Consider the following 22019-nt stretch of genomic DNA (forward strand, 5'->3'; position numbering starts at 1 on the left):
TAATGGTCGCTATAAAACTTGCCCTTCCGCTTTTTTCGCCCAGAAACCCAGGCCGAGTGTGGTGTGGAATTTTGTTCCGATCCCGGGGGCATTAGACTGTCTTGGGGGTTTGGGATTGATTTGTCAAATCGGATGCGCGCACACAGTCCAGTCCCCGGCAAAGGAAGCGGGATCTTCCCTTGCCACGAACGAACTGCGCCTTGTGCAACCGTCAAGAATGCGCGTCCTCAATTGTGTTGAAGATGTGCGAAATATGTATTTGAAGGTCTCTAATTCGAGGTCATTTTCATAAAATTCTTTTACTATACACATTTATTACACTCTCTTTCTCTTTCCTTCTTTGCCTTTCGTTCGCACAACCGAACCCGACAACGATCGTTGTGAAGATTTTAGCGGACCGGCAGAACCGCACAAATAACACCCCGCGAAACTTCTGGGACTTCTTTTGAGGTGATTGGATTTTTGGTTTTATTGCATTTCGAGCGAGCGCGCGCGAGCCCAAACAACTCCCCCCGTTTGTGCCCGGTTTTTTTCCTCCAATTTCCATCCGTTTGGCGAACCCCGGTGTTTCGGCGAGGACAATTATTCTTCGATTTCAATGCCAATCGGTGGCATTGCCTTCCCTGCTGGGTAACATCTCAAGACGCCGCCCGGGGAATACATAGACAGGGAAGAGAGCGAAGGGAAGAGCGTTTCGGTTTCCCCGAGGGTAGGGCGAATATATATTCTTCTGATCGAATCTTGCCTCACGACGACGACGGCGCGACGACGCCTGGAATCTCTCTCCTTCCCTGTGTGTGTGTGTTTTTTTTTTGTGTTGAGTCGGTTTCGGTTTGTTGTTCCCTTTTATTTCTCCGGTCCCCGAAAATGAATGGTACATTCATTTTCGGGGATATTTAAATTCAAGGTTATCCCGCGAGACGCGCTTCAAGAGCAACGCGCGCGCCGGCTGGCTCTCGAGCGCGGGGAGGAGAGGTTGTGAAGCCACTGCTCTTCACCACCACCGTGTGCGCGACGCGAAGATGACGGCAACGACGACTTACTGCGCTATCGCCGTGAGAAAAGGGCCCCCAGAACTCTCGTGCGCGCGCGTTCCTTCGCTAAATCGCGCTTTCGCTCTCGGCCAAAAAAAAAAAAAAGTAAAGCGGAAACGAACCAGATTCCTGTGCGCGTGTGTTTTACCCCGATCGGGAGGTCGTGTCCCTTCACGGTTACAGCATGATGTCTTCTCGCCCTCCCGGGGGTCTGGTGCTCCTCTTCGCCGAACGTTCACCTTGCAAACCCCGTGGAAGATGGTTAAATGGTTGTGTACCGTTCGCGAATTGAACGCAGCAGAAAACAGGGGGCTTTGATGACAACAACAAGGCGAAATCAAGCTCAACAAAAACCGGAATCGCCTAGTGGTGAGATGTGCCATACAGAAGTTTGGAGAAGCTCTCCTCGCCACCACCGGGGTTGTTGCAAACTCGGGGTAGAAACGGCCACAAAGTTAAATGGCTTGCCAATTGTGTGTTTGTTTGTGCAAGCAAAATCCTTGAAGAAGCTTTATAAGACCTCGTCCAGGAGTTTCGTTGCGGAAAAATACAGCGCGCCACTCTCCGGAAATTCCTTTGTTTTGGTTGGGTTTTGTTTTTGGAAGAAAGACGCCGCGCCGCACGCATTGCAAAGAAGGGAGCTTTAACCGTCCAGCAATAACAAGTTACAATTTCCCATTAGTTATACACAACTTCCTTTAGACGACGTCAGGATATGTGGAATACAAGCGGAATAAAAGCGCGCGCCATCTGCTATCGCGCTATTGTGTTTCTCTGTACAATTTACGCCTCGTTTCTTCGTCCTTTCAGGGGGCTGCCACAGTTCTCGTTTTGTTGCTCCCTTTGGGTTAATATCCTTGCTTCCTTACGGCAATTCCGATACACGGCGGGGACCCGAAAAGGTGTTGCAGCAGCGAAGTGTACCCTCACCGGTTTCGATATCAAACAGCTGCCATCCGCCGTTTTAATGTACCCCGGACAACACACACCGCCTCATGCACCCAAGGATGACGGCCGTTGCTCGCACACACCTACTTCATTTCATATCCCGTCCATATCCCGTGCATCGGAATCTCTCTCTTTCTCGAGGCTCCAAAACATCAACAGAAAGCGGCGGAATGTAACGCTGTGGACTCGCTGGAAACATAGACCCTCACGCGCATATGCAGGTTGTATCCGCGGGACCCGGCGGCGACCCTGTTGCACACAGTTTCCTACTTCAGACCCTTAATCAGGATAATTGTGTGTATTGACCTTTTAAACCTCCACCCCCCGCGGGTGTGCACCGGGTTTTGTTCGTGAGTGTTGCAGGTGTTGCGCTCGCGCATACACCGGACGTGTCCTTAATTGACTGGGTCTTTGCATATCGCGACACCTCGATCAGTAGTTCCCCGTACAAAAAGGGCGAAACTGTGGTGTGTGTTTTTGGACCTCTGGCAGGTTTGAAAGGAGAAATTTATGTTAATTTCCGGTCTTCTAATGACTCGCTCAACCTGTAGCAATGTGTGTGGGTCATGCTTGCGTGTGTCGCGTTCGCCTATCAAAACTGTCAACGGTCAATCGAACTGTGCCCGGGAAGAGAAGGGACCCTGTGGGACCCTGTGGGACCCTGGAAGGTGCGAATGTGGCAGAGTTCCTACCAGGTTGTCCACTGTGTGTAGAATAACTGGAGGAACGGAAGTAATGTCTGAAAGAGGGATTGAGTCCGAGGAACTCCGTCGTTGGCGTTTTTTTTCCTTTATTTTTCAACTCGGTGTACATCAAGTTGGGTTTGCCGCTTTGTTTTAGTGTTGCCATTCCTTACCACGTTGCTTTTGAAAGTCAGACAACACACACACACACACACATATCCCACCATGGCCAACCACCATAAACGGAGGTGTACTTGCTTTGCCAAACCTGCAGGTCTGGAACTTGCCCCCGCCGAGGGTCATTTTCCACGTTAGGAAGTGCCAGTTTTTCCCTGTTATTTTAAATGCCCGCAACCGGGGCTTTTTTGTTTCGTTCTTTCTTCCGTACTCCGGGTGTGTGTGTGTGTGTGTGTGTACCCGTTCTGAGACCAATTAATAATCGACGTTGACAATGGTCTATGTCACTGATATGTGTTGCGATGGTGGGAACAACCCCGTGGTTGTCCTGTTTGCTTTCCCCGCGGGGACGCCACTTCCCAAGGAGAATCCAACATTTTATGATAAACCTGACCCCGAGGCGCGACTGCTTTAACGGAAAAGGATGGTCGCATGGTTTACACACCAACAACCACTGGTGGTCTTCGTTTTGTCACCTGTGTGGCCAAGTGTGCGTAACCCCATTTTTAGCTTGGGGAAGCTCTTTCCCGGGGTCGTCCAACTTATTCGTGGGTCAACATTGCTAAGATAGCGCAGAATACGGGATGGGGTGGAACGAACTACCTCTTCCGAAGAAGTCAATGTTCGACAAATGGTCTCCAACATTCTCAAAAACTGCTCCCGAACACCCCTCTGGTGGTGGAAGGAGATCTTATCGGTTCGAGGAAGTTAAACATCTCCTCAAGAAGAGGAGCTTCGTTTTCCCCCTGTGTTTGCAGCTGGCAACCGATATCAGACCGAACGGAGCAAAGCAACGGATTACTGAAAACCCCCAAGAAAAGACCCCCGGCAGTTTCAGTTCAATATTGCCATCTGCCACAAAAGTGTGCGATAATTCTTTCCAGAAAGGTGTATCGAGAGCCCAGGGTTGTGCCGACTCCTCTTCGGCTGGCCCCCGGTTGTCATTCTAGCTCGGTGATCAACATTCATCAACCTCCAAAACGACGACATGTTTAGTATGCATTCCGCAAAAATGCAAGTGAGGAGGAACGGCGGGAGTCCAAAGGTGTGTTGGTTGTGCGCATATGAAGGAAGGATGCGGAGTAACTCCTCAGCTCCAGCCTCCGGCCGCTGTCTGTGAACTTCGTCGCTACCCGGTGTTGATGATTGCTTCAGTTTGTGCACAACTCTGTGTGTGATGACGGGAATGTGATGCATTCCTTTCCGCTTCTTCCAACACCAAAACCTCACCACTCCGCTTCCGCACGAATATCCCCCCCGGAGAGGAGGGATCTCGTCTTACTCTTCATGGTGCGCACACTCGCCAACCGGTTGTCCGAGTCCCTCTTTTGACTAAATTTAGCCATTTGTTGCAATTCATGCAATTGCGGTTGCGCTCACTCGGTTGATAATGATACCTGTGGTGGAAGTATATGAAGCACATAAGATATGGAGAGATCAGTATCTTTGCTATATTCCGGTAAAGATCACTCGCCGAGTAATTTGGTGTACTGGACTTGGATTGCTGAAGGTAATGAATGAGATAGCCTCGAGTTACTTGTCACCCGTTACGAGCGTTACATTGTAGTGTTCCGAGGTATTCTTCAAGGTTTCCTGAGGTTTGTGACACTATCGGACGTTGTGTCCGCAGCTGCTCTCCTATTCGCTCCTCTCCTTCAAATCTTCCGTCCGATATCATACCCAAGCTTCGTACAGATCCAGTTTGATTTTGGGTTTAATTTCCCACCGACGTTATGATTTCGGGGACATTCTTTTAAGTGTCCTACGAAGAGAGGGGTTCCTCCTCACAGCCACACAGCCACACAGCCACAAGCGCCGCAGCCCTGTTTGCGGAAGGAAAAACTCGTTCCAACCTCCCTGTATTGTGTCGCTCGCTTATCGGGGAGGGCCTTTCCTAACCATTCCGCAGGCCAACTACTTTCTTAAAACGGGACCTTCACCAAAGCCGCAACACAACCCCGTGTTTTCGATCATGTTTGGCAACGGTTTTTAAAAACGCGTTTCGGGAAAATGTCCCCGTTCCCCTCTTCTTCTACACAACCCCGACGACTATAAATCGTGGAGAAATTTATCACCCTTTTTCTCTACGGTGCTGCAGCAATATCCTCTCCCGAACAGACACATATATCCCCTGCACACACCGGTCCGGTGGTGGGACACCGCATGATCAATAAATTAATTACTGCCACTTTGGTTTGCTGTGTGCGTGTGTTGCAATCCCGGAAAACTCTCTATCCTTTCTGCTTGTTACGGTAACGGTTGGTCCTTGTTTTGGGTAATAAAATTCCTTACCACTTACCCTTTTTTTTTTAAAAAACCCATCCAAGAAAACATTACTTCTGAAAAACACGGTGGTGTGTACGGTTTGGTTGCTGCGTGTGTGTCCCGTAAGGGAATTGGTTTGAAAGATGGCGATCGAGCAGTGGCATATAGGGAGGTTTACTTCAATTAATAAATCCTGGCCAACAAACAGCGGCAAGGACGATAAATCAAGGATGCTTTCACATGGATTCGTTAAAGAAAAACCAAAATCGTTGTTCAAATCCTACTCGAACATGGAACAAACAGACACACACACACGCTTTCTCTTTCTCTCTCCATTAGAAAGAAGAAAATTAATTATTGTTACGAAGAAAGGGAAATTCTGCATCACTCAATCTTTTCCTCTCCATTGGATTAATATATTTTATTGCAAAACCTCTTAGTTTTTTCGTTTATTTATTTTGTTGGTCACACGCTGTGATCGTAAAAAAATATCTTCCCCAAGCTCACTGTGATCTGCCCTAAGGATTTGTCGCATTTCGTGTGTATTATAAATTTTTGCAATATTCTCCCTGCTTGGAGGAAATTCCCTTTCGCTTTTCTGTCCGAAACCATACACTGTAACCATACAGAAGGAATCTTTCTCCTCTCACCTGCCTTTTCCTTCTAGAATTCGTTCACCAAGGGGTGTCCTCCTTTCTCTTCTGTGAATTGCAGCAAAATTACGAAAAAAAATGATAATGATAATCCAAATCAAAATCAATTGCGTATGCGCACCCCGAACACCAGCGCCATATATCGTCGTCGACTCCGGTGGCGCGCAAGGATTTTGTTGTTGGTGGCCGTTATTTTTGAATCCTTCCCTACAGAGGGATGTTCGGGATCACAAAAGAGGAAGGAAAGTATAAGAAGAAACAAAAAATGGTACAACTTTCGCTTTGTTATTTCTTTTTCCCATTTTCCTTTTTTTTTGCTGTAAGAAAAGTGATCCCGAAGATGAAGTTTAAATCACTCTTGAGAAGTTTTTCAATATCAAATAGATTACAGGCGAAATAGGTTTTTTGCTTCTTCTCTCCTTTTAACGTGACATTGATGCGTGTTTTTTAGTTTTTGCTTCTCCTTGCGCAGCTCGCTCAGGGACATGCGTGTGTGTGTCGTTGGAATTAAATGAAGAAAAAAATTTAATCTTTTCTAAAAATCACACCTGGCCAATTTCTTTCACTAACGAAAAAGGAGGTTTGTGTAACGAGAGGGGGCCTCTATTTCGTCTGTGGAACTATATTTTTTTCTCTTTCAACTATAAGTAACCAGTCGCGCGCGTACACAAGGAAAAACATTTTCTTAGGGGACGGTTTTTCGAGTGCGCCACGAGATATCCTTCTTAATTATTTCCGATTTATTAAAACCCAAATACCCTCTCCTCTCAATGGTGCGCCCGAGAGCGATCTCTTGCCCCCTTTTTACTTGCTACGGCCGCTCGCCCCCTCTCCTTGGCGCACCGGATCCGGATTCTTTCCTTTTTTATTGCCAAGGAGATCGAATGACCAAACCGTGGCGCGCCGGGTGTGTTGCACAATGGGGCCTAATTTTGTGCAGCTTGCATTTCAACACGCAACATTTATTTGTAATGCGCCCTCTGGCGTGTGTTGTGCACCGTTTTGCCTTGTGAATGGGGGGCAGGATCCAAATGGAAGGTCATTTTCACCTTCGGGTTTCCTCCTTTTCCTCCTTCACCTCTCGGTGGCCTCATTGGGAAGCAATTACAATTACACAGTATCCCTTTAAACGGTTTCCCTTTTCTTCAACCCCCTCCTCCAGCATTCCCGATGCGGCCCCACGTCACTATCCCATGTCTGGCGTGTTTGTGTGCCAATCGATTCCTAGTTAAATGCATTCATTTGGCGGGGCCTCTCATCACCACCACCAGCACCGTTTCCGATACAATCGGGCAAACAATTGCAATCGATCCGCGGGTGGAAAAAAAGAAGCCCTTTAAAAGAAATGCCCGTGAGGAAAAACGTGCGCCACCTTTTGTCCTCCTCAAAGGGGCTGGGGGAGAGGAGTGTTGGAAGGGAAGTTGTCCTCCCGCAAACCCTGTAGACCGCCTTGAAATAACATTAAAACACAAGTAGAAAAGAGCACGTGCCTTCACAAACAGACATTATTAAAACCCGAAGAGAGACGCGCATTCGACCGAAGATTGTAAACTCGATGGACAAAAAAAATCCACCCGTACGGGGGGGTTCGTCGCTTGGAGTCTTTTTGTGACTGGGAAGCGTTTCATCACTTTCAGGACGAGCGAGTGAGCGCGCGCGCGCGCAGGTCACGTCCAGCACTCCACGTGCTGCAGGTTCCGGCCTAAGGGGGGTGATTTCAATTTCGGTTGATATATGCACATAAATAATTAAAACACAAGCGCAAAAGCAATATTAACCCATGGCCCCGGGTGCGCCGGCGGGGGACACGGGTGGTTATTTTTTTTCGAAATGCTGCTGGTCCTTCCGAGCGGCGCGCGCGGGCTGGCTTGCCTGTTGTTGGCCTGGTTTTGGACAAATAAAGACACACCACCAACAACATAGGAAAATTCCCTTTTACAGGCAGTGCGCACCCAGCAATGCTGTTGACCGTCATAGGGTTTCCTTTCGCCCCCAGGTTCGATGTTTTTCCTGTGAACCATCTCCCGTCCTTCGGTGTGTCCGTGTTGCAAGGGTGCAGCAAGACGGGCGAATAAAAATACACAGAAACGAAGAAGTCCTTTAAAACGAACGCTAGTCGATCCCCGATAATGTTTCTCCACTTTGCCGGACGCTAAATGATCTCTCGCCGCATTATGGTAAATGGTCGTTTTTTTTTTTAATTTTCCCTTCTTCATAACGCATCTTTTGGAAGAATTTTTACTGTCTATTTTCTTAGGACCATCTTGTGTAAAAATCGGACCATCTCGATCCTTTCCAGTTTGCGACTTTCATTCATTCGGCTTTTCATTCCGCCTACCCCGCTCTCAAGTGGGGTGTGTACTACGCGCTTGGACAAAGAGAGAATTTGAACCTTTTTTTTGGCATCTCCGCTTCATCTTGTTATGGTTGCTGAGCGCACGTTACACACTCCTGATTTTGCCGTGGTCCGAAGAGTTCCTGGAAGGAAAAGGATGAGTATTCGTCTGCCTGTGATTGCTTTCTACACACCAAAACACTCGATTTCAGGCTTGCAAACGAAACATTCCTGTTAAACTGAACTGTTTCTCTGCACAAACTGAACCCGAGGCACGATCAAGTAAATGCCGCAATCGGTTGTTTTCCCATGGTTTTTTTTTGTTAACGCTGGGTTTCATTCTTTGTTTCTAGAAGCACGCACAATTCGAAAGAACGCCTTTAAATGTTTTGATTTGAATTTCGAAACTTCACCGTTAGGGATTGTATTTGTGTTTCATTACGGTTCCTTTGCTACTATACTAATACAGGGTTCGGATCGGATAGAATAAGACGACCTCAGCTTACTGAATCAATGCAAATCAAATACGATAAACGGGGACGAAACAACACAAAAATCTTTACTGAATTGCAAAAACTCGTTATGGAATCGCGTGCACAATTTAGTGAATGTCAAATCCGTCAACCTGTTTACGCACAGACGGATTCAAGAGTTGAGATATAAAATGAGGTTGGAAACTTGATCACAAGTATTTATCATTATTGAACATGATATTTAATTCCCATTTTGCACATTCTTTGTGTAAAATATCGTAAAATTTTGTACATTGTGCATCTCAACACTTGAACCCGCCTGTACGTAAACAGTGACTCCATATCCAATTTTTGTTTATCTTATCCTATCTATTGCAAAAAACCCTGTAATGTGTGTGCGGTAATGGAGTTGTGATTTGCTACGCACAACAGGGTCACCGGGGCTGGCTAATCAATACATCTTGCAACAGGCCGTCTCCTTCGTTCGCTTCTCCCTGGAGGTTAAGAACTGTCATGCCCCTACTCAAACATTCGCAGATACGTCCGTCGGAGCTCTTACGCTTTTTACGATAGGCAAATGCCCTATCCGCAGAACCCTTTTTTCTTCGGGGTTTTTAGTACGGCGGGGTCCGCTTCGCATCGATCATCCCTTATATCTACACTGCTGCCAGCACATTGTGGAATCGTGTCGAATTGGCCCGGGGGCCAATATTTACAAATATTATAATTTTGACGCTGTGCTAATCGAAACCTGAGGAACCTCTCGTCGAGGCACACGGTGAATGGTGTGTGGCGGAAAGGGAGAAGATATAGATTTAATACGATCACCGATCGCCGAACGTGTTGTGTTGTACCCCTTTTTTTTTGTTGCTTCTCTCTACAACGGATCCTACTACCTGTTTGGGATATTCGGTCGGATGGATCAATCAAGTCCCCGCGAAGGAGTGAGACCTCGTTTTCCCTATTGCGCTGTCCTTAAAGAGTCCGAAAAGACCACCTCCTAAATATCTGCTCATTTACGTTTATGCTGGAGATCGGCGCCGATTTCTGTGACCGACGGTCGTCGTCGTCTCACACCACACGGCGCAACAGTGTCTAACCCCGGAGTGCCGAGAGCAATAGACGACGCCGTTAACCTTCAAACCTTCAAGACGGCAGGCTCTTCAGACAATATACGTGCGCAAGAGGGGCTCGCTTGTGTAAAAGACCTCCAGACGGTGCTGCCGCTAAATTTGAAGCAACCTTGGGTTTTTAACCGATAATTCGTTCCTTCTCTCACGCGCGCTCCACCTGAAGTGTGTGCCAAAAAAAAAAAGGAAGGGGTTAAAATAGATTTATGGCGGCCGCTGAGTGAGGTGGTCCATCTCACGTTTTCGCTCTGCCTTTGCCCATGGTGTGGTGATTATGTTTTAGGGAGGACGATCTGACCGTTTCCACGCGCAACGTATATAAAAGCGGTACTCCGATACACCGTTCCTTTGATCATGTGTATATAGACCTTGGTAAGACAGGGACATACTGTTCCTTCTCTCGCCTTTTTTTTTGTTACTCCGTTAGCACAGCCCCAGATCTCTTTCTTCGTGATGCAAATTATATATTCGCGCACAAACCTTCCTTCCTTTTAGTTGTTTGCCCCGAACACAACACCCAGACGGTTTCGGTTCTGGAAGCGGGAACACTGGTTCTTCGGCTTTCCTTTTTAAAAAGCTCGCGAAGGAATGAAGCGAGAAAACGTACGCCGAATCCTTTTCTGTCTGGCGAAAACAACTCTTCTCATATTTTTGCAGTCCATACCCACCACCTCCTCCCCAATGGAAGGAGCGCAGACCCCGGGATGAATCAGAAGCAAAAAAAGGACTTCGCAAAAGGAAAAGGGAAAAACTTGAAATTTCTGCAAACCAAAGAAGTCAGTTGCAAGCGAACGTTTTGCTGCCGCGCTTTTCTTCGGCGTTTGATCCCGGTGGAAACCGTTGCCCTGCCCGCGCGCTCTTTTTGAAGTGTTGGGAAGGAAACGAAAAGAACCCGCCGCCGGTTTGCCGAATGTGTCTCTCGCTCTCTACGTGTATGGTTTCGTTCGCCGCGCCTCGTTGCCCCGGGAGTTTATGGCAATGGTTTTGAAAAGACAGGAAACGCATCGAATCAGTGCAATTCGAAACGCTGTTCCCGTACCGTAATGTCGGAACCTTCGCCTTTCGGACCTCTTTTTTCCGGAGGAGGCTCGCTCAGCCTCCTGGCTGCTGAGTTCTAGCCCCGGATGCTGTTTTGATAAATTCGATTCTTTCGGCAAAAATTATAATGCTCTCTCTGGCGGCACTACAGTTCGGGAGAGATTATTATCTGTTGGTTTGGTTTGGAAAAAAGGGGAGATCCTTTGGCGGCGGATCGATCGAGAAGAATGCGTGTGCCCCCAAGAGATCTCTGAAGGGTGGCAGCGTGTGTGTTTATATTGCACAATCGTGCACAATTTATTTTGCACGAACTCACATAATCCACCACCATCGGGACGTAGCGAAGAAGGCGTCCTGGCAGCAGCCCAAGGAAATAATTTCCTAACGAAAATCACCTCCCCCCAGGTGTTGGAAGGCTATAACAGGAGGAGATCCACCTCGAAACGTGTACTGCAAAGCACGTTGTTTTGGTGTATTATTACGATGCGTTTTTGTTTGCAACTTCCTGTTTTGTTTTGTACCACACATCGCGCGCGCAACACAAAGCACAAATTTTCCACCGGAATACGATCGTTTCTTCCGTTTCGGAAGTTTTCGATTTGCTGCGCTCGACTCTCGAGACAGATGTTATGCTGATGCTTTTTCCTTCGCAAGTTCAAATTAAATAAATAATGCGGCCGCGTTCGACGACATCACGACGCGGGAGGGGTTCGATGAATGCAAAGAAATAAATAATAATCGTAATCAAAACCGGCCGCTGGTTTAAGAAAACGTTCTTTTTCATGTGGAAAAACACCTTTTCGCTTCGCTTTCCTCCTCCCCGTCCGCCTTCGTGCAATTGTTGTTTGTCGCCGTTCCATGATGATAAGGACTCGTCCAGGTGAACTCTGACGTAAAAAGCAATTGGAGGGTAGTGAAAGAAAGAGTGAGAGGGTGGAATGGTTGGCACTTTCGTCCTTTTCCCCTACGCTGTGGCAAATGGACAGAAAAAGCAAAAAAAGGATCACCACATACACCGAACACCCCAAAACCAACCGACCGTGTAACGGGGACTCGTTGTAGTAGGTAGTAGGGGTTGCATCTTTTCCTTCTGACAAAACACCTTTTCTTAAGGCCGACGGCCCTTCCTTCCTTCGGTGCGTGCAATAGTAGGGCGCATCACCTTCGCTTCCATATGTAATATACGATTTGTCGACGATTGTCGTGTCCTGTGCGATTTGAAATTGTGTAGCGATCGTTGATTACACTGAGGACCAGGTGGTTTGTTGTGGAAGGATGGACGGGGGATACTACGCTTACGCAGTGGAGGGTGGAAATGTAAAGGAGAACTCTCCCGATGCACACGACACTTATGCTGTGCGCCGCCCGTCTTACGACGACGGCCTTCTTGCGTGTGTTTTGCGTGAGGGTTCACAGCGAGTGTCACTGTCATATGTTGTGGTACCATCTGTTGTGTGCCTCTTACGAAGGTGATCGCACACCGTTTTTTGATCAAATCGGAATGATAAAACCGTTCGTTTTAATGTAACTATCTCCTCCATCGCCATCCACACCATCTCCTTTGTGTGCTGTAATGGTATTTCCGTGCTGTTAACCTTTATGCAGGCGAAAAAAAAGCTTCCTAAAACGTGGAAAAGAAAGAAGGGAGGAGGACGGTTTCTTCCGGTGAAGGTAATGACTACCTTAGTTTAATCCCCCCACAGGATCTTCTTGATCTACATGTTTGCAACATGGTTGGAATATTACTACTCTCCTTCTTTTTACTGCCAGTGACATTAATTCCTTGCATTTTGGGTGAACACATTCCAATTTTTTAAGTTGCAATTTGAAGGGGAACGCATAAATGCGCTACTTCGGGGGGAAAATAGGACACTCTCTGTGTGGTTATAAATAGCAGTGGAAAATTCCTTCGCTTCCGTGGGCTTAACGAAGTACAACAATTTAGAGAACGGAGGACATGGATTTTATTACCACCTCTAGCTGTAAAAGTGTCTAAATGCTCAAGAAGTTAAGAAGGGGGAGAGAGGGTCCGGTTGAGATTTCGGTCCAGTACCGGTTGAGTGAGACACCAGCGCCATTACCTCAGGGCCATTGAGTCACCTCCGCACTTGCATCGTTAATTCTCCTTCAGTAGGAGAGAGTCATCCCCACCAAGAATGCAACTTAAATGCATTTAATTAGTGAAAATATGTGGACATGCTTACATTGGATGGCAATTTTTGGGACAGTGTGATGGGCTTTTTTTGTCAGTTTTTTATGTTCAAAAAATGGCGCCAAGAAAGTGTACCCTCAGGAAGGGCATCGCCAAATTATGCACAAACCGCAAATGTCTTTTAAAGGCGCCCCTGGAAGAGCGCGCTTGTTAATGAACTTTTGGGCGCCGCTAGCAAAGTCCAATTTGTGTTGCGAAAAATGCACACAAAAACCGAGCGAGCCTCCCCGGAGCAAATGTAGTGCAAGTCCCGAAACCTCCTTTTGTGACTCTTGGTTTGCGCTTGTGTTCGCATTTAAGATAATAGCTATCCTCTAAAGGGAGGCGCCTTCGGTTTTATAATTTTCGCTGGATTTCCTCTTCCGTTTTTGGGGGACTCTCGCTCTCTCTCTCTCTCTTCTCCGTCTCTAAACTCATCTCCTCCCGTGCCCCAGAAGAGAGATCGGCTAATCGAGCATAACAAAAAAATATATATCCATCCCAAAAATGAAGGCAGGTGGTGGATTTCTGTTGTTGGGATGTGCAACGGAACCCATTCGGGCAGGTGAACGAGATGATTGAGCATATTCCTTTTTCTGTTCGTCTTTTTAACGTGCTGTCTGTTTTTTTTAGGAGATACACACATAGCAGCAGCAGCAGCAGCCAGCACCCGCTTGATCGGTTGCAGTGACCAACATAAACGGGGGGGTTGCGCTGTAGACAAGATGCAAGTGACCCAACAGTAAAAACAAAAAAAAAACATACGCCAAAACAAAACGGAAAACACTTAAATTACGCCAAGCGAGAGTGTAAAAAGCAAAAAAAAAGGAGAAGCGAGGGATGTTATGATCATCATGGGCGACAGGTGCCTTGCGTGTGAGTGAGTGATGGCAGGAAGAACAGGAAAAAAAACGGAGGTCTACATATGAATAGTGGCTGGATGGACAGACGGCTTTGCTGTCCCAAACAAAGAAAAAAAAATGTTTCCTCTTCGAATGCATTGTGTGTGCGTTTTGGTGAAGTTCATCTCTCGATCCTTCAGTTTATTTCGTCGAAGATATCCTTGATCGCGTTTCTCGAATCGCGCAACTAAAATAACGCAAGGTGCAACCTGCTTGTCGCGCTCTTCCTTTGGCTCTCAAGGGGGAACCCACATGCAGTATTATTTTTCCTTCAATTCCATTGGACGTTGAATCCCGAACGCGAAGGTTTCTTGATCTCGCGCCTGCTGCATGTTCAGGGGTGTGTTTATAGTACGACCAAGGAGACACAGGAGCAACAGGAAGTGGGCTTGTTTGTAAACAAAAACGTAGCAGCAGTTGGCGAAAAAAAGATGGTTTCTTCTCCGGTGTTTTGTCTGCTTTTTAGCGTCAAGATCCATCTCGTCATCTTTAATACTACCCCCCACACCTCGTCCGGGTGCTCCATCATCCATCCCGTCCCCCCAAACAATGCCCGCATACAGAAAGGGGAAGGACATTTAAACGCGAAAACGGCCATCATCATCACCACCTGGCGCGAAAAGAAAAGCTGCAGCACGATTATGCTTCCCGTGTGTGTGTTTTTTGCAGTCGATCGTGTGCAAAATCCGCTACCACCAAGGGTTGGATACACTATCCCCCACCGGGCCCCCCTGGCGGTTCCACCGGCGGCCACCAATTTATTTTGCACCTTTTTTAAAGGGGCAGCTGTTGTGTGGTATTGTTTGGCAGAGAGGATGGCATCTGTTTGTGCGTGCTGTGCTATCAAAAGAAATAGACCGGATATCTTTTTAAATGCACAACAAGCTCTGGTAGAGTAGCGCTCCCTCGGTGGTTGTATTTTGCACATCATTCTTGCAGTTTGGGGGGTTTTGATGCAGCAATGCGCCGCCACCCCATCGTGTTATCATCGTACGCAATGGGGGGAGGCTCTCACTGTTCCGAGTGTGCATTCCTGAACACACCCGGATAAGATAGAGCCGAAGGGGGAATTCTCCACAATACAACGCACCACCACCCCACGGCACCCAGACCACAAATCCATTTCGACGAAATTGTTGAAGATTTTTTTTTCATTTGCAAAAACAACCCTTATAAAGTAGTCGAGTTGTGAGGATCGGTCCAACAGCACTCGGGGGGACATGGATAGTGAGCAAGAAGCAGCTTAACTTTGCTGCGCGGCATTGCATCGATGGCACGACGATGTGACGATGGCGTAATTAGACTCAGTTCTTTTTTTTTTCGTGCCGTCCATTCTGTTTTGCCCGCCTACGTAATCCGATACACTTCCGCTGTTGGGCAAGCAAAGGGCGCGGACGGCTCAGGCGCACATTAACTGACCGCTTGTGACCACACATGTGAAATTCCTTTCGCACTGTGATTGAGGAACGAATATGCATTTCTTAACCGTTGTTTTTTTTTTATTTTAATTTATGTGCGCTGTAAAACAATTCTCTTTTGCTCGCTAAAGAAACAATTCTATTTTGCTTAAATTGCTCTTCACACATACAACAATTCCATGTGTTTGGTGCCAAACGAATGGCGCATGCAGTTTGCTACAGCGCGCTCAGAGTTGCGAGAGGGTAAATTTTTATATGGGGTGTTGATTTTCCAGTTTTGTACTTCCTTTTCTCATTTATTTTTAGTGATCCTTGTAGGTGCCAGCCAAGCGAATGGACCAATGGAATGGAAAATAAAAGGTCTCAGGATACGAAATACTATATGCGTGTGCAATATAGCCAAGAAACGAAAATGTCGGGAATTGGAATCATAAAATCACCACCAGAATTATGTTATGCCAAACCCCCCGTACTAAGCATGCAATTCGGGGAAAAGATTGTAAATGCCGCCGCCAAACAAAAACGAAACCCGGTTTTCTTCGGTTCGGTGTTTTATTTACTGCCAATCGGGTGTTCCTTTTAAAGTGTGCGCCATTTGTTTGTGCGGTGCGGAAATTGCATCAACGAACTCTCGTCGTCGTCGGACAAGAAAAGAACGGTGCGCAAAGATGTTTAATTTTGCGTTGAAAAGCTTACCGAAAGGAAATCACCAAAGGATCAAATGAAAACATTATAAACAACCAAATGGAATGAACCCGGGGAAACATCACAACAATCCTTTGCTGTTGTGTGACCCCGGGGATTTTATGGACCTTCTTCTCCTCGATCTATTGCATTAAGGATTTTCGCGTCGTTATTTTGTTTTACGATCGACGGATGTTTTTTTTTAAATCCTGAATGATATAATAAAAACACATTCCATACCGCACACACCACACACAACCGGGATCGATTTGGGTTTCGATTGATTATTTATTTACCCATTAAATTATTGGTTGCAATTGTGTTGCGCATGATTTAGTGCGTTGCGCTCTATTACTTCGGAAAAGTAAAGGGTATCCTAAAAAAGGGATTTGGGATGCTCTCTTTAAGCTCATTTTCGGGGGTTTTTAGTGTGTTTATAGTTGCTGGTTGTGTGTTTAAAATTGCGTTTGCAATGGTAGGCTTTTTATTTCCTTTTTAGCTTGAAAGACTATTTCCGACGGAAATTCCCCACACATACACATGGTTTTGGGACGACAAACACAGCAAACGATGCAACAATAAGGTACAGCGATAGAAAAATCCGTCTACAGTGGACTTTAAAATAAAACACTCCATGCACAATTCAGCCTTTTTCTCAGCAGCAGCAGCAAGCAGGACGCAAACTGTGTTTGCAAGCCTGTATTTATTGTCCTTCGGAAATATCCTTCTTAAGGCTATGCGTGTGGGTATTTGTGTTGTTATGTACCACCACCACCACTACGGTTAGCACTGTTGCGAAAGCGCCCACTGCAAGAAGCAAGAAATTTGAGCAGAAAAATAAAACCAACACATACTGCTGCTGTTGTGCGCTGCAGTTTTGAGCAAAACCGAAGGATCAAGCGAAATGAAATCGAAGAAAAACATCATCTTTTGCTTATTCTCCTAGTGTGGTGTGCCATCTTTTGGTTTAAGATGGATAGGAGGGAACAGCGAGCGAGATGATCACTCAGCGCGGATGGATGGAGTAAAAGGATGAGCAAAAAAACGGATACTGCTTTAGAAGAATGATTTCTTCAACATCTTTGGAAGCAACCTTGTGTCCCTTTCCAAGGTTTAAGTTGTCTGAAAGTTTGCTTTCACTGCTTACCTGCGTGTTGTAACTGCTGCAAGGCAAAATTGTATCTGTAACCCAATGGCAAAATCTCAACCATTCAATATTTTCCCTACTGAAGGACATACGCTTCCTGTGTGTTGTGTCCACCGTTTCATCTTTACCTGCGCGAGTTTTTGTTACTACTGCATCATCACCCACCTTAAGAAAACTGTCACAATTGGTGTATATTTGTCCTAACGCGAGATCCTCTTCTTTCTTTCTTTCTTTCGCAGATGTAAGGTTCATGCTAGTGCAACCCTCGTTGCTCGCCGTGTCCTGTATTGCGTCGGCCACACGCGGTCTGAACGTATCGACCAAGCAGGCCGTCGGGTACGATCTCTGCCGGTTGACGATGCACGGTCTGCAGGCGATCGACGAGATCGTGAAACAAATCGAAGACGTGGTGGCACGCGAAATCGCGGACAAGCAGATCCAGCAGCAACAGCTTGCCCAGCAGCAGGCACAACTCGCTCTGGCCGGTAGCAGCTGCAAGGAGCAATACCAGCAGGCCCCACAAAGGTTGGCCAACAATGCCACCAACAGCATGATGATGCCGCCCCAGCAACAGCAACCGGAAACGCCCACGGACGTACAGTTCATCCATTTCTAGCAAGGAAATTCCACCAGTATAGTTATGCGCTCGTTGTGCTGCCGGTATGCAAACACACGCGGCGGCACCGTTAGGCGCGTATCTATTCAAAATCTGGCGACCCAAACTGTTCAATCATATATACTCCATCGCTCGCGGGGAACCGTCTCAGGCAGGCGCAAAGCAACAGCTGCTGCTACTTCGCGCATCGCGAACCGTCGTCTTCTCCATCGTTTGTGGTGCGGTTCAGTGAAACTTAAATCGGGGGCCATATAACACCTTCAACAATTCTTATCCTCCCAGTCAATGAAGGTGCATATCGTTTTTTTTTTTTATTTTAGATTTCATACTGGGACAGAAGAGTTACAGATAGAAGGGAACACAGAGGTGGTAGACAGAGAGACGATGGTGACGATGACCAAAAATATCGAAGAATTTCACAAAATGAAGAACAAACACAGAAGCAAGTGAAAATATTAGAACACACAACACTGTTAAGTGTGCCTATAATATGTAGATGTATATAATATATGGGTGTTAGTCGATAAGCTTTATCCCCATTGTCTAATCCACCCTTAGCTGGTAGAGCCTAGGTAGAAACGTGCGTGGATGACTAAGGGAGAAGAAAGTGTGAAGAAGGAGTAATCTTTCCACACAGCCGGGATGCAGGGGATGGAGACACTGGTTGGAGAGGGACGTGTCCGGTGTTTGTAGTTTTTTTTTTTGTAAATATTAGTATTAACTAGTTGTTAAGCATTGATTCTCACCCCGCCCCTACGAACTTCTTCAAACTGTTCCAGTTTTTTTTTTCTATTCTCCCTTCTCTTATGCTATTTTTAATCAGTTCTTATCGATACGGAGTTACAGGAATTCTTATTTCTGCGTTCTTTTTTTCTTTTGCTGTGTTCGATTCTATAAAACTGTTGAAAATGTTAAGGAAAAAATGAAGAGAAAACGACAAACAGCATATTGATATTTTCTCAACAATTTTTGTTACTATGTATGAATCGGAAACATTTTATTATCGGTATTTTTTTTTTTAAACGGTATATAACTTCTCCGCGTGTCGAGCACTCACGAGCGTGCGCGCGCTCGTGTGATATTGCGATAACGGGGCGACAATTGTACAAAAGATATGTTTGTTTGCCGAGTCCGAGAAGGAGAGAGTGAGAGAGAAAAGAGACAGTATACAAAAAATCGTAAAGGGAAAAAAGCAGAAGAAAGTAAATACGCGTGCATATACATGCCCCCCCCCCCCCCCCCTCCCATCCTAATATTGCCCCCCCCCCCCACACACACACACACATTCACATGTGCACACGCAAGGTCGATAGCATTTAAAGGGAACAGAGAATGTGCGCCAACATATGATGGGACACCGTTCGGTGCGCCGCGGTGTGTTAAAGAAGAAGCGCGCGCCTGCGCCACCCCAAAAAGATAAGAAAACGGCACAGAAAAGAGGGTGAGTTTGTGGGAAGGGGGTGTGGCACAACATACCACCCCGCCGCCGATACTTGCATTTCGGTAGTCGGCAGTTGAGAAGAAGCAGCGAGAGAACCGATAGGAAGTTGGCACTGTTTTCTTTATCTTGGGCGCGTTGGTGTAGTGTTTTTCTTTTGCCTTCAAGAAATAACAGAAGGTGTTGCGGATATCCGTGACCAGCTCCGCGGTAGGTCACCGATATGTATCTACCCGGGGGTGTCCCACACTTTTGCTCCGTGCGTCTTGCCGGTGCGTTTCATTGTCGATTGTAAATAATAGGGCCTTATACGTATATGTGAGCGACAACACATTCGTGCGACACATGCGAACGCGGGGGGGGGGGGGGGGGGGGATACATAGGAGGAGAGCTTGATCGAGCTGAGGGCAAAAAGTTATCAATGAACTAGTTCTAGTTAAAGATCGGCACACAAGAAAAGAATACAAGTTTTTTTTTATTCTATTTACGAATTCAACGAGAAGATCTAGTTAGAGGATGTCAACTTTATTTTCTTGTTTCACTTGTTTTTGATCAGTTTCAGTTTTCTTTATCATTTTGATTGAAGTCTGTTACGTTTCTTTCGTCATTTATATTATTTGTTTTTTTTTCTTGCATTTATTGCGTTATTTCTTTCTTTTTGTCTTTATTCAACGGTTCCAACAGTTTTTTTTTAAATTACGCTAATGAACGTTTGTTAAGGCCGCGAAAGCAAAGTAACGTTAGATTTATTTGAACAGTAAGAAAAACAAACTTTTGGTTTAAATGTAAATAACAACAAAAAACAAAAAAGAACGAAGAGACATGTTAGAAACACACGGTAAAAGTATAAAAAAGAGAAAAAAAAACAAACAAAACGGAAACCAGATACGCTTTTGATGATAAGTAGTGAAAAATGGTGCGTCACCATGCGCGTTAAATTCTACACAGTAGTCGGTGGTAGCTTCTTAGGCAAAAGTGTCCGAGCTGTGTGTCTCTCTCTACCGCCTTAAACAACCACACAGACCCTCACACACCCACCAGTGTTAGTATATTTCGAAAGAGAGATAGCTACGTTTTGGCAGGTTTAAGTAAAAGACTTACACACAAACACATCTAGTACAGCTGGTGAGGTGGGAAGGGATGTTGCCCACAAAAAACACGGTCTGTTCTTTTCGATAACTACCAACCATTCTCACGGGTTTCATTGCATCATTCTTATGCGGCTATATATGCATGCTCCATTATCTCGCCCCATCGCGTACGAAGTACGCAGAGACAACGTGCAGTTGTAGGAATGGGAGTTGCAGCTACAGGAAGAAGGTGAAGGTGGTGCATTGAATGCAGCATATTATACATACACACGAAAACATACTGAGTGAGTAGTGTTCCAGTTAAGTTTCTTCCCCTCTAATAGTAGTGGTGGGTGCATTATTTGAGTGACCACGATAAGCAGTGCGATTGAATGCTGCAACATTCGACGTTAACATCACGATTCCGGTCACGAGCGCACACAGGAGTTGCGCACCTGACAACGAGTCTGTTTCCACTTTTTTACGATCTATTTCCATTCTCTTTTGAATTTGAAACATTTTTATTATTTTTTTCCTGTACCTTTTTTTTCTTTTATTTCATTCTTAGTTTGAAATTGCGGAAGGAGAATGAGAAGCTCTGGAAGCTTGTATCTACTTTGAGTACACCTATTTATTTACACACTATAATCTTGAAGATTATCAAACACACAAAACAAAATGAAAAAAGAAAAAAAAAAACAGAACTGCGTAAGAGAAAAAAAATCTAACGAAAAGCTTACAACAAACAGTAATGGCAACATCGAGATGAATGAAAGGTGAAGAATAACTAGGTAACATAGAAAACGAAAGACTACTAAATAGCCTGCCTAGATATGTGACAAGAAAATAGGTTAACAAACAAACAGCGAAACGAAACAACGCAAGTGGGGTTGCAGTGGCAGATGGGTTGATGTAGAAGACGATAGTGAGGACGATTAATTTGTACAATCTGGTAGGGTTAGTGTGTCATGTTAGAGTGTAATTGTTTTTATTGCCAAAGAAGTAGTAAGCTAGCAACACTTGTACAGGAAGAGAGCATAGGGGGTTGGGACGAAGAACAACGAAAATGAGCGTAAGAAACCAACACTAGCATTTGGAGTATTGGAAGTTTTTAGGATACCAGGATAAGAGGAGGGAACATTCAGTAAGAACCCCAGGTTTATGTTTCAGGTGAGAAAGTGAGAGCGATATATACCTGTATAAAATGGTAGTGAGATAGCGTTACACTTACAAACTACACTAGCGGTTACAGGCACACATACATTCACATCCTACACCACCGCCCCTAAGCATTGGGCACTACTGATCGGGGAAGCAAAAACGATCGAGCAAATGCCATTACACAACATTAAATACACTTACTTAAAACAAAACAATGGATCATTAAACACATACACTCACACACACACACACACGTCCCTAGGTTTTAAGGTAACATTTTGTTTTTGGAGTTTGGACAAATGATCAAGACAGACACAAACATGCGCGACACAAGCACCAGTTATCAATCAGTAATCAATAAGAACAGAAACAAAAATCCTCTCCTGTCGCGCTCCTCCCTGCGTGGAAAGGGAAGATAAATGTGTCCTAATGTTATGGGTTGCTTCGGTCTGGGGTTACCGCAACCTAAGGCGGATCTACCTTCACTGTATGCAAGCATTTATGCAAGCTTTTGTTGTAACCCCCGACCATGTAAATAGCCGCCCGCGTTCGCGATTCATCTAGCGACCTATACTACCCAGAGCAAAAGTGCGCACGAGACTTATTTTTTAGGGCAGAGCGATCTCATTACTACGTAGGATTAAACGAAATACATA

The 22019-nt window shown here is 45.7% G+C and overlaps 1 protein-coding gene across 1 annotated transcript in view; it reads left to right on the forward strand.

Moving 5' to 3' along the window:
* LOC128310464 (G1/S-specific cyclin-D2) overlaps positions 1-19464 on the forward strand; it is a 36927-nt gene extending 17463 nt beyond the window's left edge. Inside the window, exon 4 of the mRNA XM_053047112.1 lies at positions 17318-19464. Within this exon, the coding sequence (XP_052903072.1) occupies positions 17318-17694 (377 nt within the window). The 3' untranslated portion in view covers positions 17695-19464. The remainder of the gene's footprint in view (positions 1-17317) is intronic.
* Positions 19465-22019: the final 2555 nt, after the last annotated feature.

This window comes from Anopheles moucheti, chromosome 2 (assembly GCF_943734755.1).
Source record: "Anopheles moucheti chromosome 2, idAnoMoucSN_F20_07, whole genome shotgun sequence".
NCBI lineage: Eukaryota > Metazoa > Arthropoda > Insecta > Diptera > Culicidae > Anopheles > Anopheles moucheti.